The sequence below is a fragment of the Chelonia mydas genome, chromosome 18 (assembly GCF_015237465.2).
Source record: "Chelonia mydas isolate rCheMyd1 chromosome 18, rCheMyd1.pri.v2, whole genome shotgun sequence".
In the NCBI taxonomy this organism is placed as follows: Eukaryota; Metazoa; Chordata; order Testudines; family Cheloniidae; genus Chelonia; species Chelonia mydas.
The window spans coordinates 15,422,076-15,448,971 of NC_051258.2; the positions used below are offsets into that span (position 1 = coordinate 15,422,076).

The 26,896-nt window shown below is 46.0% G+C and overlaps 1 protein-coding gene across 2 annotated transcripts in view; it reads right to left on the bottom strand.

The window, feature by feature from the left end:
- The window catches only part of C1QTNF12 (C1q and TNF related 12), a 41,163-nt gene that overhangs the window by 11,831 nt on the left and 2,436 nt on the right, over positions 1 to 26,896 (bottom strand). The window contains exons 2-6 of one of the 2 annotated variants that reach the window (XM_037881419.2): positions 11,587 to 11,706; positions 9,916 to 10,027; positions 8,448 to 8,629; positions 2,650 to 2,758; positions 881 to 971 (exon numbers count right to left, since the gene is read on the bottom strand). In XM_037881419.2, the coding sequence (XP_037737347.1) occupies positions 881 to 971; positions 2,650 to 2,758; positions 8,448 to 8,629; positions 9,916 to 10,027; positions 11,587 to 11,706 (614 nt within the window). The remainder of the gene's footprint in view (positions 1 to 880; positions 972 to 2,649; positions 2,759 to 8,447; positions 8,630 to 9,915; positions 10,028 to 11,586; positions 11,707 to 26,896) is intronic. The other variant, XM_037881420.2, reaches the window with a different exon arrangement.

Genomic DNA, 26,896 nt, shown 5'->3' on the forward strand with positions numbered 1-26,896 from the left:
TTAATAACACACCCCTCAGCCATCCCAAGAGAGAGTGCTATGCAGTAACGGAGGCAACATGTTATATCTATGATCTCATCTGGTAGGGCAGCAAGGCTGATGCTCCTTGTGGGCAAGTACAAAATATATTACGTTGTCCACCTGCCAAGTTTACCTGGGCCGAAGTTCCCCGTGAAATTTCCTGTCACTGCTTTTATTAGGGCCAATTCAAGAAACCTCTCTCTCGCTGTTTTTCATCGAAGTCTGAAATGCGTTTTCATGAATTTCTTGAGGGCTTGTAAAGGTCCCACATGGGCAGTGATGAAAATCAAAGGCCTCTATTGTCTAACGAGCAGATCAGGTAATAAGTCAGGCAGCTTCAGTTAAAACTGCCACATGGATGGATTCACCCCAGCCCTGAAGAGAGGCCAAAAGCCATAGGGCTTAGAAGAAGGTCAGTTTCCTTTGTCTCATCTCACACAGCAGCAATATGGAAACCCTGGCCTCATTACCATGGCAAAACTCCCATCGACTTCAAAATCCTGGCCCCATTGCTCATAGAGTCCATGCATTCAAATTCATTAACTAGCCCACAAAGACTCCAGTCCCGATTTGGTGTCCCCTCCCCCAGCCACTAGAGAACATTGCCATAGCTCATCATAGCCTTGAACCCTGACAGCATAGAGGAGGGATGAGTGCTTTATTTGTTAGGAGATCCAGGGGTAATAGCCATTCTGTTTATTGAATTTGAAAGGATCAACACCCTGGGCCTTTTGAGATGTTTGGTCCAGTAGGTTTTTGATTTGTCCCGCATTCACAGAGAGTATCCATGGCATTTGCCAAAAGTAGCTGAGAAAGGGGCAGTTTGTGACAGGTTAACAACCGCATTGCAGTGACTCACGTGTATCGATGACAGAGGGATTCGATGCAGATCAGCACACGGACGTTGTCTCTGGCTCGGAGCTGCACTTTGCTCTTCAGCTCACTGTGGTCTTGGAAAGAAGCAAACCATGAAAAGAAAGAAACAAACAAACAAACAAACTCCCTCTACAACATGGCGAATCTTCAACCACGTTAGGCTGTAAGCAGCATGTCATGATTCCATAAGAGAAGTACCACCCTGGTTTCTCATTGAACTGCCCTTTACCACTGTTGAGTGAATAGAAGGAAAAAGCATCAGTGAACATTTTGGTGGGTTCTGAATGTCCTTTCAATTTAGCCGTGTTTGCCTCTGTTTGCACACGCCCAGCCCATGCTTTCCACAATCATTCATGGAGGACAAGTTTTCTTCATACGAAAGTGAATTTAGGGCCCATAACAGAGATTTGGCTGATTAAGAAACGAGATTTATTTTGGGCGGCAGCAGGACAGCTGGTAAAGCGTTAGAGCCACCCAGTCCGAGAAAGTCCTGTGCCATTCAGACAGCGAATTCACACAGCTATTCTCAGAGAAGAGTTCCCAAGCAACCCCAAGGGCAAAACACATTCATACGAAAGCCCTGCCAGAAAATTCCAACTGGCAAAAAAATGAGTCAAGGTTGTGATCTACTGTCCATGGACACTGTGCTTTCTGGAGAGTCAACGGGGAAATTGTTCACTCTGAATAATTCAGCCAGCTCCAGCCAGTACCAAAAACCACGTAAAGGTCTGATGCACAGTTACCTATAGACAGGCAGGAAAATGTCTGTAGAGTTATAAAATGCCATCTCTTCGTTAGACTGCACCATCCTATGGTAGCAGAGAGGACTGTCTGTTCTTGGGACTAAGAGGGACCAGACATCAATCCATGTTCTCCAAATCTTTCTAAACAAGTCTCTCATATTTCAAACTTGTAAGTAACAGCCAGGCAAAGGGTATTAGTTTATCTTTGTTTTCTCAACTTGTGAATTTTCCCTTTGCTAGAGGGAGGTTTATCCCAGTTTTGTTGTAACTTTGAAACTAAGGCTAGAGGGGGGTTCCTCTGTGCTCTTTGAATTTTCTGCTACTCTGTAAGGTTAACTACCAGCCCAAGTTTACAGAGGTGATTCTTTTACCTTTCTCTCTTTAAATAAAATCCTCCTTTTTTAGAAGCTGACTGATTTTTCCATTGTTCTAAGACCCAGGGGTTTGGGTCTGTAGTCCCTTTGTAACCAATTGGTGAGAATATATGCTCAAGCCTTCCCTAGGAAAGGGGGTGTAGGCTTGGGGGAATATTTTGGGGGAATAGGACCCCAAGTGGTCCTTTCCCTGATTGTTTGTTAAATCACTTGGAGGTGGCAGCGATCCCAAGGCAAGAAAGGAATCTGTGCCTTGGGGAAGTTTTAACCTAAGCTGGTAAGAATAAGCTTAGGGGGTCTTTCATGTGGGTCCCCACATCTGTACCCCAGAGTTCAGAGTGGGGAAGGAACCCTGACATGGTGTAACCCCTATGTAATACAGTGGCAAAGTGCATGCCACGCCCCCCATACCGTTAGTGGCTGGTCCGCTAGAGGATAACACCCTACTGCTGCTGCCACCTAATGGAGTTACTCTGCTAGCTCAAGTGGTAGAGGTCTGTATGATACTGACGACTCATGCCAATGGGTGGTCGTTACACATGCTTCAGACTGAATAGCCTCCATGAGGCAGTCTGAGGAGTTCCAGAGTCCCTCACCGTGCCAAACTGGAAGAGGCTCCAGTGGACAACACTCACCAATGTGAACGTTGGCTGAAAACTGGTAGATGCCAGACACAGTTGCTGTGAAGCGCCCAGTCGCCAGGTTCAAGCCTGATCCCCGGAGGAAAGCTCCTTTCGCCAAAGGCTATAGGGGAAAAAAAGAGAACAGCAAACCTTGAACGGCTGAACAAAATCCCCCAGCAATCAGAACCATCGTTATCTCTACCCATCGCAGGGAGAAAAAGTGTGTGTGAGCGAGGAGCAGATGAGTGTGAAGGTTGGGAAGGGATTGCCAGGCCTCTCTTTTCTCCCTAGAAACTTATCCTATCATGGGCAGAGCTCTCCTTCTGTGTGGATTTCATGCCCAGGAAAGGGGAGGATTTAAAAGAACTGGCCAGTATCAGGTGTAGGCAGCTGAGTGCTGTGCAGGTTTCCCCCACGCAGCTCTGTTGATGCACTTTGGCCCGGACTCTCTGCAATTCTAGTACTGCATCCCCCCCTTCCAACACCAGCTTTGCCAATGCATCTCAATCCTGACCTACTGCCACCCCCTCTTCCAGTCCTTGGAGCCCCTTCGCTCTGCCAAGAACTGACATCTTGAACTTGTAGTGCCCCCTACTGTTCCAGTCCTGGGACTCCCTAGTGCTCCCGAGTCTCCTGACCAGCCTTACCCCCGCTACGGCAGTCCTGGGTCTCTGCAGTGCCAAGCTGTGTGTGGGTTTTGTGATGCAGACACAGAGGAGACAATAACACAGGGCCTCCAGAGGTTTCCTACCACTCTAGGCTTTGATAAGACAGGACTGATTCTCTCGCGCCAGCAGCACTGCACAGCCTTGCTGAGTTCTTACGGAATCTATATTTAGCTTAATTTTCTTCAGAGTTTGGATCCGAGAGGAAAATAGCAGGCAAAACTCGAGCGAAGCACAGCGTCTCCCGGCGCAAGGAAGTGGTCTCAAGTCAGACTCACAGCGGATTATCTGATTTAAGCTAAAATAAACTCAAGGCGACGTGTTTATTGTTAGTTTTGGCCCACTCAAGATCGGTTTGGCTGGAGTCAGGGAGAATCAGAAACAGCTTTGATGGGCCAACAAAGCAAATTACTCAGAGACTCTGCCTCCACCACAAGGGCATTATGTGAAATTTAAACGCGTCGGGACAAGCGCTATCCCCACTACCTCTGCAAGGTTTATATTGCACCATTCTAGCAGGCAGAACAGCTGCTGGAGTGTCCTGGTGCTTATATATGTAAATATATGTACCACATCTAAGTTATCTGTACACACATCCAGACCCAGAGAACTAAGGAACCTTGACAGAACTGAATTGCCTGGTATTTATGCTTATGACTTTACACTAGTAGACCTATCTTAGAGAAAGTCTCTCTCCCCATGATACACTGCCAAAGTTGCCATCACCGCACTGATGTGAGATCCCCTTCCATAGAACAAGGAAGAGCTGTCTGACAGAGGATGTTCTGTAAGCACCCCAGGGACCTCAAATGCCCTCCTGCCCCCAGCTTTTCCCGTGCACTCCGGGGCCTGTTTGTTTGGCCTCATCTTTGAGGTGACACAGCGGTGGCAGACATATGGATATGCTGGTATTTGTATGAAGAGCTGCTGTGTGGTAGAAGCGTTGAGCTGATTGAAACATGGCGTTAAGGTGGCCATTTTAAATCCCTGGCAGAGCGCACAGAGCCCGTGAGCTCTTCTTATTGTTTCTAAACAGAAAGAAAATAAAAACCGATTGAAATAAAAATCATTCTCAACATTTCTCGAGTGCGAGTCACTTGTATTTCCTAGCTCTCAAAGCGCTTTACTCTCTCTGATGCTGGTTTTATCTCAATGTGGCCCCGTAGTCTTTGACAGAGTGATGCCTGACCTATACTCCTGTAAGCAGAGGAGAGTCAGGCCCCGTGTGTGTAGGTAGAACTGTGCCGGGGAGTTTCTCCATTCCTTTCTCATTAAAGCAATTAAACTAACAGAAGAAGCAACTTAATTCCAAAACCACTGGCTGAATTTGGAAGGCAACTGCAGGCACCAGTAAATTACTGCTGTTAAAACATTCCTGTTTCTTCATGTCCTCTGCGGCTTTGTTACTCTTTGTGAGGGGAAACAGACAATCTGGAATGTTGGAAGGAAGAGGACTCATTGGACAGTATGCTTCAGCAAACGCCACACCAATTATAACTCCCTGCTGAGTTCACTGCCTGACATTAGCACAACTCATTTCACAGCTGCCATAATTGCTGCGGGGAGTAATCTGCGAGAAATTTGCAACTTGCTCTCAGTTAATTTCAACAAGCAGCCCCAAAGCATGTAAATAACAAGCTAGTGCCAGCCCTCCTCCACAATCCAAGCTCAGGTTCTCTTTCCCCCTGCCTCACACGCACTGTGTAATTTACTTGCCGGTGGGAATAGGGAATCAAGCATCATTTAAGATGTGGGCTGGGTGCTGCCTGATGGAAAGATTTTCTTTTTAAAAATTAAATTGACGGATTCTTAGAATAAGAACACGGAAACTAGTCTGTGAAGCAGTCACAGCAAAGCCCTCTGACCGCCTAGCCAGTGTTAAAATTCAGCTGTCAGAATGAGTTTAGCCTGACCTCAAAACATGAGAGATACCAGGATTCCTCCTGGACCTACCCAAGGCTTCTCAACACATTGAGAACCCTCTTAGCCTTGGTGAGTCTGGCATCACTCCAGCGATGTTCCCTGGACCTCAGTCAAATCAGACGTAAAGCCGGAATTTCACTGCACACTACAAGCTGTGCCTGATCTAAGCTTCCCTGTGCAAAATCATAGAATCAGAGACTTTAAGGTCAGAAGGGACCATGATGATCGTCTAGTCTGACCTCCTGCACAATGCAGGCCACAGAATCTCACCCACCCACTCCTGTAACAAACCCCTAACCTATGTCTGAACTACTGAAGTCCTCAAATCATGTTTTTTTAAAGACTTCAAGGTGCAGAGAATCATCCAGCAAGTGACCCGTGCCCCACGCTTCAGAGGAAGGCGAAAACCCCCCAGGGCCTCTGTCAATCTACCCTGGAGGAAAATTCCTTAACGACCCCAAACATGGCGATCAGCTAAACCCTGAGCATGTGGGCAAGACTCACCAGCCAGACACCCAAGAAAGAACTCTCTGTAGTAACTCAGATCCCACCCAGCAACGCATCCATGGGAGGCAATGGTCTTGGGAGAGCAGAGTGCTTGGAGCATTGTAGACAATGCTCAGAGGGAGGGGAAAAAATACCACCCGCTCATCTCAGATGCTGTACGATTGAGGGCACTGTAAGGGCAGCAGCAGGTGTGTGTGTGTGAGGGGAGAGGATATAGTAAGACCGGGGAATATCACTGGGGAATAACTATAGTACAGAGGGACGGGACTTATGAAGTGTCTGCCTCAGGGAGAAGAAAGCCCTGCTGCCCTCTGAATGCACCCCAGGCCAGGAGAATGGAGGCACCGCTCTCCAGTGTTGGAGACTTTAGAACAGCTAAGTCCTGATCCAAAGCCCAGTGAAACCAATGGGAGTCTTCCCATGACCTTCAAAGGGCTTTGGGTCAGGAGCTGAGTTGCTCCCTCCCCACTTTAATTGGGTAAGCATCAAACCCTTGAGATCTTAGTTCTATGAATCAGTGAAAATGGGCTTCCTTCTTCTCACCCCGACTTCCCCAGAGATGATGCTCTCAGAGTGTCCGCCATCACCAAGAGCAATATCTTAGAGCCATGTCTCTCAACCTTTCCAGACAGCTGTACCCCTTTTCAGGAGTCTGATTTGTCTTGCATACTCCCAAGTTGCACCTCACTTAAAAACCACTGGCTTACAAAATCAGACATAAAAATACAAAAAAGTGTCAAAAAAGTGTCACAGCCACACTATTACTGAACTATTGCCCCCTTTCTCATTTTACCATATCATTTAAAATAAATCAGTTGGAATATAAATATTGTACTTACATTTCAGGGTATAGTATATAGAGCAGTATAAACAAGTCATTGTCTGTATAAAATTATAGTTTGCACTGACTTTGCTAGTGCTTTTTATATAGCCTGTTGTAAAACTAGGCAAATATCTACACAAGTTGATGTATCCCCTGGAAGACCTCTGCGTACCTCAGGGGTGCACGTACCACTGGTTGAGAGACACTGCCTCAGATAACAAGCTAAACCCAGGCACTTCTTGTCCGGAAGCAGAAATGAAGCGTTGGAACAGAGGCCCATCTGACCTACCAGCCCTCCCACATCAGCTCTGGAGCCACGAGTAATCAGACTCACTGCGCTGATAACAAGGCTTGGGAAGCCCCAGCCCACACATTGATTGCTAAGAGGTCTATTCACATTCTCACTCCTAATTAACAAGGCAGCACCTCTCTCTCGCTGGGATGCTTCAAGTACAACCTACGCTTCAAGTACAACGTTGCTTCTGTGCCAGCACCTGCAGAAAATCTGGGCAGCTGTCTCACCCTGCCTCAGAAGTCCCCACTGCAGGCCTACAACCTGTGTCTCTAATCCTGCAGCCCTGAGGAGTCCAATTAGCCATGGGACTACTCATCTGAATAAGATCTGTTGGATAGGCCCCTTCATAGACAGGAGTCTGTACAGCTGCCATGCAAATGCAGCCACTTCTGGGGTGCAGCACAGTCACTAATTAACAATATGAACACACCTAACTGTTGACTGAGTGACTGATGGCAACCAACAGCCCTACTTGTTGCCAGTTAAGATGCTTAAAAATCTCGGTCGGGCTCTGGAAAATGACTCTAAAAATGGTGTCATGGAATTGTATGTCCATTGTGCCTGCATCAAGTTTGCCCAACAGTAATAATGAGAATAATTAGCACTCTCTCCCGCCTTTGCAGCTAACAGGCAAGCTTTACATTACCCTTCCATTTACAAATAATGTATAAAGGTTTCATAGATGTTTTAATACATGGGTAATCAATTGCCAACAGGTTGCCTATAACCCTAGTTTAAAACCATCAATAGCACCTCCTACCGATGGCTTTGTAACCATCGGTAACGTGCTGCTCATATCTATACTATCCTTATCACATTGATTAACCCTTTAGTGACCCTTTCTAAGCCATTTATAAATGGGAGCTTAATCTAAAGTGTGACCCATCGAACAAACAACATCAAATGCTGATTTTTGTAACTGCTGGAGTCATACATTCACACCAGGGGCCTGGAAGGTGCAGGAAGGTCCTTGCTGCCATTTCGGGCTTACCTACACATGAAAGTTATTCCGGGATAGGGTAAAATATGAATATAATATGGAACAGATATTCCTGATTAACTAATTTGGAAATAAGAGTGTCCACACATGGAGTTAGTCTGGAATAGCTAGTCTTAAATAACTCCATGTGCAGACAAACCCTTATAATAACTACTGGAAGGCAATCAGAGACTACAGTGATGAGCATGGTGTAAGAACCTAGATACTAGAGAACAGAACAGAATTAGCTGTAATAAAGATTCTACAATGGGGACCTAACTGACAATTGTTTGAATGTAGGAGGTGAGCAAGGGGAGGAGTTTTAGGATCAAAGTAGGCACTCAGGAAGCAGATATAGTGCTCACTCTTGTTCACTATGAAGTCAATGACAAAACACCCCATTAGTTTCAGTGGGGTAGAATTGGCCATGGTGGGGACGAAGATGCTACTTCTCCCAACCATGACCAGCTGTTAAGACAAGTGCTCACTCCCAGCAGCCAGGCCTGAGATGGGTTCCTGGAATCAGCTCTCCCTTTCTCCATAAGAGCCCCGTGGGCAAAAGGCAACACAGAAGAGCTGAGTAGGATAGTGCAAGTGCAGGCTGTGACATTGGCTCACCGACTGGAAGTTCTGAAGTTCAACCAGGGTCTTCTTGTCCACAATGACCTGCCCTTTCAGTTTGCAGTGGAACGCTTCCTCCACCCGTTTGTAGGGTGAGGTCTCCTCCAGTGACAGCAGGAGTGGGGGCAGTTGGCTGGGGTGGGCTGAGACAGCCAGAGATGCCCGCCGTTCAATGGTTTCTGAAGAGAAGAGAGATTGAATGGGAGGCCAGCTTGGATTTGGACAAAGCAATCCGAGCAGTAGGGGGAGAGCATTTTTCTAATTTACACAATTTTAATAAAAACTTTTTTTTTTAAATATTTATTTACACTGAGGCACTTTTATGCTGGCAGCCAATGATATTCAAACATATCTGCAAAGCCACCTCATTGTCCCACCTTCAGATCCCCCCTTTATCATAATGCCTACAAAAATATTGACATCAGCTAGGAAGCTAGTTTCCTGAGACCACTGCCTGGTATGGTCTTATTTCCTTGTGCTCCCCCACCGATCCATCTGTAACGCTCTGTTGTTTCTTGTCTGAAACTCGATTATAAACTCTTTGGGGCAGGGACCATCTTTTTCTTCTATACAGCATCTACCACAATGGGGTCCTAGGCGTTACTGCGATACAAATAATAAATAATAGTAAGAGACCCTAACGTGGCCAGTATGGACAGACCTGCTTACATCTTCTAGTCCATACATTGTTCCCTACACGTGTTCTCCAAAGCTTTCTCCAGTCTTAATTTAAATGACCCAGTCGAAGGAACTCTCACTACTTCCCTTGGGACAGACCATTTCAGTCTAAAAGATCTGACTCTGGACCTTTATTGCAGTTGCGCTGCCTAAAAAGGTACTTGGCTTAGCTCTGTGTTGCCAACTCTCATGATTCTAGCACCAATCTCACGATGTTTGGGGTTGTTCCTGAAGCGCCAGTTCCTGGCCTTCTCGGAATCATGGGAAAATCTGCGCTTTTCTTTCCGATAAACAAGTATGTTTCTAGCCCTCATGGTTGCAGGGATAAAACTTGAAAATGTGACCCCACTGCACCCTGATGCTTCCAAATCCAGAAGGTGAATAAAAAGTGTTCACAATCTCCCCCATCCCCCAGTCTTATGATGTTTACACCTGTCTCCTGATTTATGAACACTTGTCATTGGCAATATTGTTCATTCCGTCCTATTACACTTAACTGGACCATCCTAAGCCATTCCTCTCCCCAGTATCATTGATGGGAAGAGGGGGAAAGATTGACTTACTTGGGCCAGATCCTGCAACCTTCTGCACACAAGCTGAGCTGGGCACCTGCCCAGAGCCCCACTGGCTTCGTGAACTCAAGTCAATGGGATTTAAGCACATACTTAAGCACTGTGCTGAAACGGGGCCTTAACAAGAAGAGCTCCTGCTAACCTGGGACTCGGCTGTAAATGCCACATTTGCGGGCGAGAAGGAGAGACAGACATGCGGCTCCAAGCGCCTTTACCTTTTAGTATCTCCTTGAACTCCTGCAGCAGGACTTCCTGGGTAACTTCAGCCCCTGGTGCTCCTGGAGGTCCCTGGGGGCCCGGCGGTCCTGGGGGCCCGACAAGGCCACGCTAAGGAAGGAGCCAAGACAATGGGAATCAGATCCAGGCAGTAACTCTCCACAACACACCAAAGGCCCCCTTGAAATGAAGAGCTACATCCTGCAGAGCTACCAGTCACCTGAGGAGACCTTCTTCACGACAGGTTCAAGTAAAGATCTGGTGTGGCACCTAGGTCTCGTGCTGGCTCTCTGCCCAGCAGGTAATGCCACCCAGGGGTCTATTTCCCTGAGTAGCAATGCGAGTAAGAGGTGGCAAGGCCAGGCCCTTATTTTGGGGCTCTGGGGACCGGGGGGGGGGGGGGGTGGGGAACGACACTTGGGTTTGCTGCTTCTGTTTTCACCTTCCAGCATCACTGATGGTAGCATGTCACCAGCCTTTTGGGGGCTGGGTTTGTTAATTTCCATGTGCGCCACCTGCTGGCTCCCTAGGGTAGCAGCAGAGCCACCCTATTGCATAGTTACATAAAATCAGTTAGACTTGGCAGAATTTTTAATCGATTTCCATTTCAATTTTCGCGGAGAGGGCCCAACGATAATTATTTCACGGCAGTAGATGTTGAGATCAAGAAGTCAAACCTACCTAACGGGCACCCTGCTAACACCAGCACGACAATACGTTTCATACACGTCAAGGTGGGACTGGTTCTCAAGTGGCATTTTTCTGACTGTGCCTATCTGTAAATTTCAGTCACGATGGATGGAAATATTTTCCCCTGGATCTGCATGTGGATGGTGAAATCGACGTTTACTGGCATTTACTGATAAAAATCGACTCCTTCCAAGCCTAAGAATATGGCAAGGACATAAGGGTGGCATAAATACGTGAGGCTGGGCGTTTGGTGTGACTGTCAAGGATGTCAGCTAGGGCTCCTGGGAAGGAGAAATAACTACTCCGTACCCCTGGAAGCGGGTCTCCGTGACAGACCTGGGTCCTAAACTGATTAACACATCAACCTTGAAAAATAATAATAATACCCATCTCTTATTCAGCGTTTTTCATCAGTAGATCTCAAAACAGTTTACCAAGGAGGTCAGTATCATTAGCCCCTTTTTACAGATGGGGAAACTGAGGCACTGAACAGTAAAGAGACTTGCCCAAGCTCCCCAGAACAGCAGTGGCCAAACCAGGAATAGAACCTAGGTCTCCTGACTGCCAGTCCAGTGCTCTATCCACTAGGTCATACTGCTATATCTTGTGCCTGTGGAGGCTAAAACACTTTGTTATGGATCCTTAATACCTGTCAGTTAAAGGGAAAGTCTCAGCACAAGAAATAGGTGATTTGAAAAGATTTTTTGAGAATAGCAGTATATATAAACACATATATGAATACACAGGCACATACTCGTGCATACAGACACAACTATCGCTTTACATTTATATAGCACATTGTATCCTAGTTTCCCAAAACGCTTTACAAACTATATATACATATAGCACCACTAAAATGCAGCCATCTCTGGGGTGGGAAGGCACACAAAGAGCACCTTTTACAACAGCCGTACAAGGGGAAATTCTGGGCCCAGAACACAGATTTTTGTGATGCGGTGTCATATCTAGCGGTAACCTACTAATTTCTTGTCTCTCCCTTTGCATTTCCTTTTGGAGTTGTTGCCATCGTCTGGGCGATGTACAAATGAGATCCAGGTGCGCCGCGGATCTGTGATTCGAGGATCTGGAGATTCTAGAATCTAAAGAGAAACGAGAACAAAGATTGGATGTCATTGTGTGTCTTCATCCATTGACAAGAATCCTAAACTCGGACTGTGCTACTGTCTGGTATCCAACAGGGGCCCTAATGAGTAAAGGGGGCCTGAACCAACCCCCTGGATCCAAATACCCTGAACTTTGCAGGACATTTATTTCACAGATGGAACTGAACTTGGCAGTTCAAGGCCTAGCTCCAATAAAGAGCAAGTCAGAAATTGAAGCTCAGATGGGTGAGGGGGCAGTTTTCGTTGTGAAAGGATGGAGGGCTGGCTGCAGAGGTCAAGAGGGAGGGTGGGGAAAAGGGCTCCAGACCAGATCATAAGAGCAGAGAGGGAGCCTGCAGGCTGCAGCTTGCAGAAGCTGCGTTATGAAAAGTTGGAATAAAAAAATAATAAAATTGTTAAACACAAGAAATTCCATTGCTTTAATGCAAAGAACAATGTGGGAGGAAGGTGCAGAGTGTTGAGCGGCAGTGTGGTCCAATGGTTAGGGCTGGACTGAGTCTCAGGAACCCTGGGTTAGCAGGATAGGGTGCTGATCTTGGCTGGGTCCTTCTAGGATAGAGATAATAAGTAGAGTCCATTTGGACACCTGAAATAATTCTGAGCACCAAGCCAGGCATGAATCTTTATTTCCTACTGAACTAGCACTTGTGGGGACTCCACGTGGTGTAGTGAATCTCTAACACTGGCTTCTCTCTTGACCTCTGGAGATGGGGCTTCTCTGCTGTCTACACCTCACACCCGTTGCACAATTAAGCAACTCAGGGAAGGCCTATTGGCACCAAAGCAACATCAGGAGCAAACTGCATTGGCAGAGCTGGAGAGGAGGTCTGCATAACACCGGCCGGCAAGACACTCTCCCTCCTAGCCCTGGCTCAACATCCTTTTACATTCATGCACATCCAATGTGCAATTTGCATAGAGTTTCCCATATCAGGATCAAATCCCCCTGGGCCATAATGTGTCTAAAAGTAAACACTGGACATCAGAAAAGAGAAAATCCCAAAGCCAGAACCCCTTGCTATTTAAAATAGCAACCATCGTTTGGGTTCCTAAAGGGCATTTCACCCATCAGTCTCCGAACACTGGGAGAGAGAGGTGACGTGACCTGATGAAAGTCAGCGAAGGAGATGGACTACAGCATCCTTCTGCCCCAGAGTCGCTGAGAGGAATAAAACGCTCACTGCCAAGTCCATAGGGACCAACACCTAAGTAATCCTAGCGGCAGACATATGTACACGCATGCTCATACACACACACACACGTGCATGGATACAAGAGCCATGTCGCCTGTGTACATGCACAAATGTACGCACATGCATGTGATATATATGCCTGCACAAATATGTATACACACACCCACAAGCATGTATGCAGAGGAATATGCATGTACATGTAACGACATTTCACATTCAAATTGAATTTTCACTGGCGCGGTCACAGGATCTTCTCCCTAAACTTCCCAACCAGCAATAAAGCTGGCTAGACCTGGCCCCCTGCCAGCCAAGCAGCCAGATAGGAGTCTGATAAAAGCCCACAGGTTTATTCTAGAATGACTGACCTGACCCCAGTTTCCACCCGTGTTTTACCAGTCCGTTGGTTTTGCTTTATTTCACGGAGTCAAAGATGGCCTCGATGGATTGGCTTCAAAGAAACACAACAGCACAGGGGGCCACGTACAGCCTGCGGTGTCACTTTCCCCCCCTCTCCTTCGGCTGGGAAGCTGCAAATCATTTGTACTTAGCACCAAGTGACAAAGCTGAATGTTTATAGCTTTACCTGGTGCTGATAAGTAAATGGGCTTGGGGGAAATCACTGCTACTGTCCACTGGAGGCAACCCCAGTTACACATGTGCATTCTTTTAGAGCTAACAAGGCTGAATTTAAAGAGACAGGGTCAGGCCTTTAATCTGACTACAAAATTGTCCTGGTGCAGAATGTCTTCTGGATTCCAAACAGCACGCGCATGTGTGTGTATATATAGATATATCTATTTATCATTCTGTCACTGGGAAATTTTTTCAACCTTGCCACTGTTCAGACAGGAGCTACACTGAAACTATGTTTTGTGCTATCTCTGCAACAAGCAGTTAATAACCCTTGACGTCTGATCCTCCACTGCCATCCGCCTTGTGTCATCATTTACACCTGCACAGAGTGAGCATGAAGTAGGTGTGAAATGCTACCGCTCTGAGTAGCCACTTTGCACAGGTGCAAATGTCGACACAAGGGGCCAAATGGGGAAAATAAGGCCCTTAGCGTTTATTTTCGGCTTTGTTGCAACCTTTTGCTAATTAATTCTCAGAAGACTTCTGTGAGGTAGGCAGGGGGGGAACAGGTTAATATTCTATCCCCAGTTCTCCAGACTAAACACTAATCCCTAATGCCCATGCCATGTACTTTCTGGGAAGTGCTAGAATGCAGTGTCAAAAAGGAGAGGGCAAATTGATTAGGATGTGTTAATATCTAGGTCCCTTACTAATCTGGGTCTGCGTGGGGAAGGGGAAGGGGAAGGGAACTCACCCCATTGTTTGGGACAGAAAGCTAACAGCAGGCTTCCAAGAACACGCACAACCTTTTTGAGAGTCCAATACAAATAAAAAGCAACCAAAGACCTACTGGACAAGTCTCCTTCTAGCCATAGCACTAGAGGATTCACTGGCGTCCGACATGTCAGTAGCATTACCGGAGTGGCTCTGTGCCTGTACGTAGGCATATAATTAGTTAACAGATAAAGAGCCAGTCGATGGTGCTCAAGAACACGTAGCTCAGTTCCTGGATTTTATAGAACCAATAGAAGAAGATGTGCATTGCCAATGGGTACCTCCAAGACGCTGTTTGCATGGCGTTTTTAAACAAGCAGCGGATACAGTTTCCACCTTCTGGGCCACGGTTGACATTTTGATCCTGGGCTAAAAATCGCCCTCACAAGCCATAAATGTCATGCTGGTGAGGATGAGGTTTCTATGTGAAAGTTCTGAGGAGCCCCCCAGGACGGTTGTCCTGTGTGCGCTATGGTTCTGAGCCCCAGGATGGTACCCCACTCGGCCTTCCTATGGCAGGATAGGACATTCTGGTGGGAGTGGTTGGTTCCATGCAGAGTTATGGAGAGAGAGATTCTATGGCCTTATTTGAAATGGTCCATCATCTTTTTTAACTTAACCTCCCCCAGCAATGGTGTTTTGTAAGGAAAGATGCCAGGACTGACAGCCATAAGCAAAGAAGCCCTTTTATACAGCACAGAACATATACACTATGGGAAGTGCCGTAAGATTTCTCAGCAACATAATACTCCCTGCCAACATGCCTCAGTCATGAACGGGAAGGATTACTTTGAGAGGCTAAAAGGGATCTTATCCATTACCAGTTCCAATCCTGGATCCTCTGTATTCTAAGAAATGGGGTCTGTCCTGATGGAGAGTTTTGCAATTTGGCCCCTTGTTTACTGGGAGCTCGAGCAAGACTTCCGTGTTCATCTTGCAAAGGCTCAAAGGCTGCCTGCCCAACAGCCCGCAGACGGCCTCACCTGTTGGTTGATATTCAGCTGACTTAGGATTGAATTTTTAGCTGCATTGTAAAGGCAGGCCGAGTGGCCCATTTGTTACAAATTTTTTGAGCTGTCCAATTCCCCCCGCCCCCAATCAAGAACAAATGGACGTTGACTTTTGAGGTCCCAATCCGTTTGCATGTCAGTCTGGCAAATTTCCATCACAGCGAGGAGAAGAAAATACAAATCCATCTCGAGCCCCAGTATTCTCAGCCCCCATCAGAGCAAACTGACAGCCCAGAGATTAATGAGTCATGCCTTGGAATTTAGACTTGTTAATGAAAGAGCTGAAGAGAGGAAATACTGGAAAGAATGCATCAAATCTGAAAAAAGTGTCTATTGTCGATCCTGGGAATTCATCCAAGAAGCGAGTGGTTTTGCACTTTGCTTCCCCCTCCCGACTAGGTGGAAGCCAGGGTGTGGACCAGGAAACCAGTAAAACACAGCAGTGAATTTAAAAGATATTAGACAGGACTCCTAGACCACTAAGAGTCCATTTGAGTCTGAAACAAGTAAATAGCGATTTATCTAGTAGCAGATCGGACAACATAATGGAGAGTGGGAAAGGGACAAAGTGGGAACAAGGGGGAGAGGAAAGGAGAAGTCTCTCAATGTTTCAAAGTTAAAATCTTCCATTCAGGAAATGTTGCTTACGGCAGGTCTACACTAGAAATTTACATGGGCGGAGTTGCACCGATGCACGTGCGCCACTGTATTTGTCTGGTGAAGACGCTCTAAGCTGATGGGAGACAACTCTCCCATTGGCTTCATAACTCCACTTCCATCAGAGGCAGTCGCTGGGAAAAGCTCTCCCACCAACACATCGTTGTCTACACAGGTGCATAGGTCAGTATATTATTGATCATTCACACCCCTGAGCAATGTAGGTATACTGAAGTAATTTTGTAGTGTAGACCAGGGCTCAGTCTATCTCTGCTAAGCATTGTGTACGTTTGCAATGCTATATGGAGGGGTGGTACTGATCAGACATGCCAGCTTTACCCAGGGTAAATCGATATGGATGCTTCAATATCTGCAGTGTTCTTGCTCCCGAGAGGAAATAGCTTGACATTGGCAAAACATCCAGGTTTGCTCACTGCTCCATCTCATTTAGCTGCCTAAAACCCGACGAAGAGCTCCGTGGAGCTCGAAACCTTGTCTCTTTCACCGACAGATGTTGGTGCAATAAAAGATATTACCTCCCCCACCTTGTCTAACACAACAAGCCCTTTCTGGAGTACTACCCCTGTGCATTATTTTAATCAGACCGATATAACTGTCTTAGATGTACAGATTGTTTTCACCCTGAAGAATCCAAAAACACGTTGCCAAAAATGCAGTCACCCCTGAGGTGGACAGTATTAGATAACTGGAATATAGCACAGTGCACAACAGCAGTAGAAGAAGGAAGCAGGGGCTGGAAATTTTTGACTAAAGACATCAGGGCAAATCCTATCTTTATGTCCACCCTGAGAGAAGACCACATTTTGTAAGGTCTCATCTGAAAGACCCCTGGAAAGTAAACTATCTGGAACTCAGTTCTTCTCCTTCTGAAGGATGACAGGTTGAGTCGAGTCTGATGGAATTCCATCTTGTGGTTATTAAGAATGTTGTTTCAAAGCTGATGCATATCCAGAAAGCTATTCCCCCCAGGCATGAATCCTGGCACCCGGGTACATCCATCCATTGATCAGAGAGATGATGTCACCACCATTCTTTTTATTTCAACATCATGAGTCAATAGAAGATTTACAAGCTGCTAGACAGCAATCAATCAGAAAGTGACAAATGTTTTGTGGAATTGAGGGGGGAGGGCAGTGTCTCAGAAAACCTTGGCACCAAATCCATGTTTCTATCTTCTCAACAAATGCTTGCAGGTGATTTTCTGTTGGGGCATGATCCACAGACAGAATTCACTCCCACAGAATTGCTCTATTCCGGCAGCCCACCTTCCCTCCAGGTAGACACTTGTAAAATACTGGTGTCTGTACTGTAAGCCAAAGTGTGGGCATCCTGCATAATTTTTCCATATTGTTTGTGCATTCTACTGTCATCAAGTAATTAGTGTCAGAGTCACGGCTGCCAGGTACACTCCCCCACGTACTCAGGTTTAGCAGACATCTTTGAAATGAGAGCAGGACTAACTATTCATAAGAACAGGTTTCAGAGCAACAGCCGTGTTAGTCTGTATTCGCAAAAAGAAAAGGAGTACTTGTGGCATCTTAGAGACTAACCAATTTATTTGAGCATAAGCTTTCGTGAGCTACAGCTCACTTCATTGGATTACAGCTAGCAAACTGTTCATTCCAGCTACACCTTCGACTATTTGCTATCATGGCCGGAATTTTCAAAGAAGCCTGAGGGATTTAGGCACCAATATGCCACGGAAAGTAAATGGGAGCTGGGTACCTACATTGCATAGCCCCTTTTGAAACAGGAGGAAGGAAATCAGAGAGGCCCTGTGAAAACTTCTGGTCCATATCTTTTCACCAAGAATAAGGATCTCGTCTAAGAACAGGGACAAAGGTTGTTTCTGAACTTCATGGCATGGATGGGGGTTCAGATCTGAGATTCCAATTCAAGCCCATCTCGGACACTGAGTGGATGCAGCATCTCTGTATCTTACTCTAGGTCAGTCATGCCCAGCTGTTGTTTGTTTATTCATTTTCTAGAGGTTAAAGTCTCCCTATGAAAGGGCTGGCAAGTGTCTGCCTGACATTCGGCCAAGGTAAACTGGTGTCTTTCTTCCCCCAGTGAGTGGGATTTGTGGGTCTGTGGTGCAGCTCACGCAGCAGAAGGAAATGGCCTATTAATAAATGTGCCTGGCTCAGGTGGTGCGGTATATTCTCTCAAGCCCTCATCAGAACAAAACAAGAGCGCGACTGGATTCCAGCGGAAAGGAAGGCAGGATTATTTGGTCCCTGGTGGAACGGGCTGGCTCATGTGGCAGAAGCTCAACAGTGTCACCTACAGGCTGGTTCCTTAGGGATCAGAATACACTGAGCCATGCTAGCAAATAAGGGCCCAACCCAAGGATGCCCATTGACTTCATTGGGCGGCAGGTCAGGTGCAAAGCCCTCTCCCTGCTGCTTAAATAATCAGCAGACAGGCAGATGGTCCTGGGCTGACCCATCCATTTACAGTGAAGATGGATGACTGTCTTCAGCCTTCCATGTGCTGAACGGAAGTCAGCCAGAAAGCAGACACCCCACTGGAAAAAAAGCCCAGATGGCACATCCCAGCAAAAGAAATGACAAAGAAACCCTCCTGAAGTAAAAAAACCATCACTCCAGCAGCTTCCTTGAATTACAAATCCCTCTGCAAGGCAGCCGTGGCACTCCCCAATTTCTCCAGCGCAAGGGTGATTGACGGTTAAAATGAATGTTCCATTCTTGTGGTATTATTATTTAATTACTATGGCATGCATGAGCAATCCTCGGAATAAGCATGCAAGCCTCTTTATTTTTCTTGGCAGAGGCAGGCTCCGGCAGCCAGAAAGAGCTTGCAGCCAACTCAGGTATTGCCCGGGACTGAGAGCGCTCTCTCTCGAAATCCAGGCAAAGCAAAGGCTGCTGCAGGAGATGGGCCCGGCATCATCGTTTGCTGTTTATAGGCCCAAAGCTGCCCCGCTGGAGGCGGTGGAAGATTTCTCGTTGACTTGGATGAAAATCAGGTCCTAGGGGCCTGATCCAAAAGGCCGGTTGAAGTGTTTAGTGGACTTTGGATCAGACCTTTTAACATTACTTTGCAACCCAGATACAAAAGTGTTTCTGCTAGTGCATGAGAACCAGACTGTGAAACAGACAAGAAACTAAAGCTCCTAAGGTGCCACAAGTACTCCTTTTCTTTTTAAAGCTCCATCGTGTCCCTTATGGTAGATAAGAAACAGACTGGGCTGCAATTGGGTGATCGGACAGACGCTCTGATGCTGTCGGGCTCTCTACCTCCAGGGCTGACTAATACAACCTGTGTAGCCCATTGTCACCACACAGCCCTTAAATTCTGGCCTGGCCTCACCCATCATGGAATGAACTGTCGATAGCACTGCAGGTTGAATCACAGAGTGATAGAAATGTAGGACTGGAAGAGACCTCAAAGCGTCAAAGTTTGTATCCTGAGCAAGATGTGAACTTCCCGGAAGTTAAAGTGCATTTGGGATCCAGTTGGTTGATGCAACTCTATTGGAAACCAAAATGAAACCAACTAGTGTTGTTTCGGCATCTGTGCTGAGTGAGTGAAATGAAAAAAGTAAACAAACTACTTTACAAGGCAGACAAGTCAACATTAAATACATTCCTGCTCCTTTAATAACTTCACGTATCATTAGTAACACAGGAGAGGATCGTGAGGGGAGGGAGAGAATGGTTGTACAGTGGCAGTGCCCCTTACCTTTGAACAGGCTAACAAACTTGTCTCCCACCAGGAATCACATTGGCCATGATTCTCCACTCCTTTCTCCCCCTCTTCACTACAGTCAAGCGTTTTCTTCAATGAAGAACCACAGTATCTATGGTTTGTGTCACTCTTGTGGTAAACTGAAGTTAACATTCTTGGTTTAGGAAAACAAGCCCTGCTCTCTTAATAAATTAACTAACCTTTGACTAGCCACAAATTGGGCCTGATCCTGCTATTGATGACACCAGTTTTACAGCAGCGTGAAGCCCCTGGACATCAGTTACTCCTGATTTACACTAGCAAGAGCGCAATCAGGCCCATTGTACAATTAGTAACAAATGACTTACCCCAGTAAAATATTTTGTTTGGAACTAGTTAAAAATGACGTATCGCTGTTTTTTAGGCTGACAAATCCCATGGCAGCTACTAATAACTCATGGTTACACACGCTCTTGGTTATTAACAAGACGTAAAACCGAGGACCTGACCACATGTGGTTTTGAAGGATCTCATGAGAATTTTCACTACAGCAGAGGTGTTAAGCTCAGTCTCCTAGCCAAATCCCAACTGGAATTCCTCTCTAAAATGGCCCTCTGCTTTTAACTGGAGGAATTCTTCTTCATTCCCCTGCTCCAACACTGTTGTGTCGCTCAGAAAGTTGCCTTAATCCACTTTGAGGGCATGCACCTGTCACCGTTACTCCCACAAGGAATCCCATTGAAGTCATTAGGCCTACTCGCAGGAGTAAGTGCTAGTCCGGGTGAACAAAGGTGGCAGAGTTGGACTCGGAGCTAGCTGTATTGAAGTGGCAGGTGAAGAGATCCCTGAACTTACAGGCAGAGCACGGGTTGGGAAAGGCACTGCAGAAAGGGAAGAATTAGACAGTTTAGACAGAGCCGTACTACACTGTGCTCATAGGATTCCAACTCCTGAAGAGAAATCCAAGTGAGGTCCTTTGGGAAATAAATAATATTAGTTCAAGAAACTCTTGCAAGCTGCTTGCAGACTGAAAGACCAAGTAAGTCCAACTATTTCGTTGCTCTGAATTACTTGCTGAGGGTCTGGGCGTTACTGGTAACACCATTCTAAGCCGACCTCAAATGGGTGATGAACAGCACATACCCTCTTCTCTGTCACAGTTCCCAGCACAGTGGGTCAGGCATGGACAGTAATGACACAGGGTATCAAACACCAATCCTCTAGCCTGAGTGGGTTCTACCCATCTCTGACAGACAGCTTTGGTTATACCCATAGAGCTTGTCATGCCAAGAAAGTCTCCTTGAATTGAATTTGAATTGAGTGCACAATCTCCCAAGTGAGGCAAACATGCACATCTCACGACCACAGGTGGTACGTGCTTTGTGCTACTCCAATGGACTGGCTAAATGGAAGGACTGTTGGGTTTTGGTCAGGATTCAAACAGAAAGGAAAAAGTGGCATAGAAGTAGATCGAGAGGGGAGGAGATTAAATGAAAAAGCCCAGGTAGACCAGGTCCTGGTTATTTTTCAGGAATGGGTGAATCTGTTCAGCTAAGACAAGAACTGAACCAAACCTTCAACCCGAAACGTTACAAAATTTTTTTTGGTGAGTCTAGTGCTGGAAATCCCAAGTTCATACGCGGCTAGTAGCCCCATGATGTCGGTCGCTACATTTGCTTTTGCTGGCTGCTGTGAAAGCCTGACTTGGGTTCTGCCATCAAAAGGCTCCCCTAGATTCTTTTCTTCAAGTGGATCAAAATGAGGCTCCAGTAGCTAACGGTGTCCGTGGGAAGGATCAAGGTCTAGTTTCTCACTAGACCTAGTGCCTGGAGCAGACGTGCCTTTACATTGTTCATGAACCAGTTGGTTCACTGGTTGTTCAGGGGTGGGGGAAGGAGGGAAGATTGACCCATTACACACAAACCCCTCAAACCTTTGAAATTCCCATCTGTGTGAATCCTATTAATTTGCCATGGACAAACTAAGCTCCAAAGACAACTTGAAAGCTGAACAGAGTAACATAGCTGCCCTTCAGTTTCCATCTGCCTGTTCACCTTAGGCTGCAGCCAATTCCGATTCCTATGGCTGATGGAAGAATACAAACTCTGTTAGCTCCAACCTCCATCCTTTTCCCATTCTTGGCTTCCCAAACATCCTTTAATGGGAGCTGAGTGCAAGGATAATTAGCTTTCTGCCTGCAGCCCTGATCTTATCAGATCTCACAAGATAAGCAGGTTCACACCTAGGCACTACCTCATTGTGGGACTGCCAAGGAAAGACCGAAGTGGTGAAGGAAGTGGTGCTGGTGGTGTTGAATGAGTGCCCCAAAATAGCACTCAGGGGAAATGCAAAACCAGGCACCTCCTGCACACTTCATGACTATTAAAAGATACATAGACACTTCTGGCACCAACTCCAACCAGGGTAAAATTCCACTTACCTCAAATTCTCCCCACAATTTCAGTGGGATCCTTAATATTCTCCTCATTCTACACTGCTGCTGTTGAACAGCGGAGGTGTTCAACCCCAGAGGTGGCTGCATCACAGTGATGAGCAGAATGTGACTCCTGCATGGGCCAAATCTGTAAAACGCTCCCATTTGAAAGGCCCTATTAGAAATGACCCTTTCCTAGCCAGCTTGTTTCATGCATTCCCAGGGCAAGCAGGGCAGCGCTTTAGCTAGATGCCAGTGAAGGCAAAAAGATGATGACCAAGTGAGCACTAACCTCTGTCAGGTAACATGCAGTCCAATGTCATCATTATTCACGTGTTGTGTGTGAAAATAATCTAGTCTGCTTTTAGTATAACCTGTTACTCTTCAGGTGGTCAGGGTAGGCAGAAATTAGCTCACAAAAGGCTTCTCTTGCACCCAGTGCAATTGCCCAGGGAGATTTTTAAAACCATCAAACAGGACAACACACCTAGGAGGAGGTTGTGGTTTCAAGCCCAGTCATACCCGAGTGCTGCAATATAAGTACAATTCTTGTTTCCAGCAGTTGAATCTAAGTACAGATCCAGCTCTGTTCGGGTATTTTTTAAAAAACCTTTTACAATAGATCCTGCCTAGAATAAAGGATTTAATAACTGATTCCTTCGGGGGGGAAAACATAGATCAGTTACTTGCGCTAATGTAAAGCCATTATCTTGGGACAGGAGTTAGGAGAGGGGCACTAGACATTTCAATGGCTTGGTAATAGGATAAAGAATATTAACTTCCCCTGGCAGCCAGTTCAGATCCATCCCAGAGCAGCACTGGTCAATAGCTACCACATCATGGCTGTTTGGGCATTGCCAGGCTATCTTCCCATCAGACAAGTGACTATTCCTGAACCCCTCCATTGTTGGATGTGGGTGGATCAACAGTAGGGAATGAACCTAGGGCCTCTGTATCTGAAAGCATGAGCCTCTTCTGGCTGAGCTGAAAGAGCCAGTTTTGTTAGCCAAAGCTCCTTGACCTCAGGCCCAGCCTCCCCTAAAAGGGGACCGAGCACCATACTGAGTGGGTGTGGATACAACTGGCAAGCTCAGCAGTGCAGCTAAGGACTGAATGGGCTGTGGAGACAGAATTCCCCTTTTGTTCCTGGAGGTGGTCCCTGCACATCAGGGTGAGGGAGCCTTGCACTGCCTTTGGAAAGGAGGGTATAAGCCTGGCTGGTGGATGACATGGGGGTGGCCGAAGCACCAAGCCAAACTGAAACGGGACTGTCTCGCAGACAAGTTTCCCTGACCATCTCTATCAATTTATCATGTCCTTGGCTTGGAAAGTCCATCCTTGGGCTAAAGACAAGAGCTCTTTGCACATACTTAACAAGACAAATCACTTTAAAAATGACCCAACGGGGGGGGGGGGGGGGGGAGAGATGGGATTTTGCCCTTTTTAAACATGTATAGTATTTCCTCCTTAGGAATATCAGGAGTGTCAAGTGCTCCACTTCTCAGATTTAGTTAGAGGTCTCCCTGGATGATTCCAGAGAGCTGTGTATGTTCAGAGGCCGTGTATGTTCAGGGGCTTTCCCAGCCCCTAATTGAAAAGGCCGGGGTGTGGTCTCACCACAAAGATGGGCCTCCCAGATATCTAGTTAAACACATGAAAACACACACTTGAGTTTTAAGCAGCCTAAATAAAAATCACTTCTCCTCTCAGCTAATCAGATTTCACTTCCTTGAGCCTTCTCCAGGTCTTCAAGGGTAAACAAGATCTTAATTTGTATGGTAAAAGACCGCTGATTTTCAAAAAGCAACAACAAAAACAAACCGTTAAGCCTTTTTAATGCACAATACCAAAGGGAAAAAGCACACTGCCAGATTTTTTTTCTTTTCTTTGGCAGGTCACCTTTACCAAAAGAGACTCCTCCAAGGTAATATCTTCAAATCCTAGTGGTGGCCAGAGAGGCTAATTCAGTCTTCATGAAAAAGCAGCTTCCAGCAAGTGATCAAGCTAAACGAGTGAGATCCAGAAGCTTTGATTTCTGACACCCCACCCCTGGAGGTAGGGATATCATCATCCAGCATATGAGAAGGGATACTTCCGAAGTGGGTTTTAATATGTTGAGTTCTAAACAATACAGACAAATCATGCAGTCCTTTACATACTGTTTGATCTCTACACTCAACTAGCTAAGGAGAGTAATTGCCTCTTCAAACCATGCCAGTTACCATTCACCGTAAGGTATGGATTACAAGTACAAACCTCTAATTTCTGGCTACTCATCTCTCTCATCACATGTATAGGGTATTTAAACAGTTGTCTTTCAACAGTCAATCACTTTGAATTGAAAGGAAGAACCAGGGGCCTGTTACTTCATCCTGACATTTTCTGCTGAGTGGGTGCTGGGATCCGCATTTCCATGGCTAAAGGGAAAGTATACTTTTGCAAATTCTCCATAAAAAGTGAACTTCTACTGTGATCAAACACTTAGGCAGCACCAGATTTTAAAGGCAGATTTAAACAAAAGCTTTGGCAATTTAACCATGCTGTAAAATATTATTTTCAACTAATGGATACTTAGTCTTAATTGCATTGAGCTGCCTGTGCCTACAGATAGGCAGCTTAGTACAATTGCATCTAATGCACAGTCTGTATTAAAACATGTATCATATCTCTCATGCAGCAAGCTGTGCACTGGTTGGCTAGAGCCTTCCTCTCCAGAGCTGAAGATACTCATTTCAATGGCACTGCACACACAGTGCACCTTGTAAAGCATTTTGTGATCTCGAGATCAGGTATGAAACCTCTAGACTCCTTGGGCCCACAGATTCAAAGCCTGACAGGGTCAGCTTCAGAAGTAGATATGTAAAGTTCAAGCTGTTTATTGTGTGGGGTCTTTCAGATGAGACCTTAAAAACTCAGCTCCTGCATGGTCCTGTGGCAATTTACTTAATTGCTTGCCCTGGTGTCCTTGATCAAAGTGTTGCTTGTTATAGATGGCAGTTGACATTCACCCCAGAGGTGGATGCAGCTCAGTGGTGCTCTATGTTTATAGTTTGTCTAAAACCCCTTGGCTCATAAGGTGCTATATAAATGTAAATACAATACACACTCAGCCACAGTCTGGATATATTACGAAACAATCCTTAACTAGTAACTGAGACTTCTTCACTTTATAAGATCTCTCCATATGAGAAGTTCAAGTTGCAAACTTTGGATCTGGATATCAAACAAGATCCGGAGTGTTTGAATTTAGTTTTGGCACTATCTTTATTTCAGAGATGCTGTCTTCACTGCACCACCAACCTGTTATAGCAGCCAAAAGGTTTGCCATAGAAGCAGCAAGATAGTTCAATTTGAGAAGCTGCAGCTTCTAAACAATTACTGTGTGTGTGTGGGGGGGGGGGGGGGCCTTGAAACAGCTACACTACTTCTAGCAATAATGCCTACATTGCTATATCAATTTCAACCCGGACTAGATTTTGTTTAAGTTTGAAAGCAAGACACACACTGCTAACGGTCTGATAAATTACTCAGCAGGCCAAATTCATTCCTGAATGGACTGCTGCGGAGTTACACCATGATGAATTTGGGCCAGCGTGCAGAAGGAGGAGGACACATTTAAAGAGCTGACTGGGAGAAGGGACTGAGATCAGGAGCATGAGCCCGCCAAGAATTAACACAGTCTGCAAGGACAAAGTCTGCAATAAGCAGGGCAAGGTTAACGGAAGAAATACAGCCTATATTCCCCTAATGATCACTTAAGAGCAGCCACCAGCTTTTTAATATAGAAGACAGTTTCCCAGACCTGCCCAACCTTAACCAATTATTCTCACAATGGCTTTGAATGGGATATTTAGAATGTCAGCCCAATTGTTCTAATGCACCCTCCCAGCCATCCCCCAGTTTCTGACAGGTTTGTTCCTCCATTGCTATAGTGACTGCCGCCCCTAATGCTCGTGATCAAAGAAGTCACATTTTAGAGGTCATCTACATTTGAAACAAGGGACATTTTTGTGTGTGTGTCAGAGAGAAAGGGACTGCGTGATGGAGGAGGTTACTCCCTTCTTTCTCACTGCTGCAGTTCCCTTTCATTCTGTCTTGCTCCTAATCCCAGGACCTGCTTTTAATTCCACCCCCCACCCCATCACTCAATGCGAATTCTCAGTGGCTGTATCTTAAAGGGTTTCTGGGATCTCTGAACAATTGACCTGCAAATTTTTGCAGCCTTCAGATGGGATTGATTCTCACTGACACTTACTGGGAAGGGTCCACCCTGCAGAACTGGTTCACTTGCTGTGCCTGGTAATACAGCATTAGCAGGCATTAATGCACTAGACATAGTCTATGCTGATCTTTCACACAAGGATCCTACTATATACATCTGCCTTCATGCATTATTACTACAGTCTCAAATCCTTCCCAACACACACAGCTATTCGATATCTCCTGACAGAGGTTGTCTGGCTACACTAGGACTTTTCTGACCTGTAATTCCCAATGTGTGCAGTTTCCCTGGTGGAAGCTGTAGCGCAGACAGGGCTCAGACATACTCAGGGGCTCAGAGCACTGTCATCTAAATCTGCTTTAGCATCGTATCCCACGCTCAAAAAGCGTGCGTGCAACAGACGCACACTAATGCTGTTGGAATGTTAGCATCAGGATGGCCAATTGACTCGGGGCTACCCGGATATCCCCTTGGAAACTAACAGCTGTTTTTGAGCAAGGATAATTTGCATACTTAAAACAAACTTCCCGCAAACCAGGTGCCTTAATAAATGATGAGATACTACCAGGATGGGCACATTAGTAATGCAAGT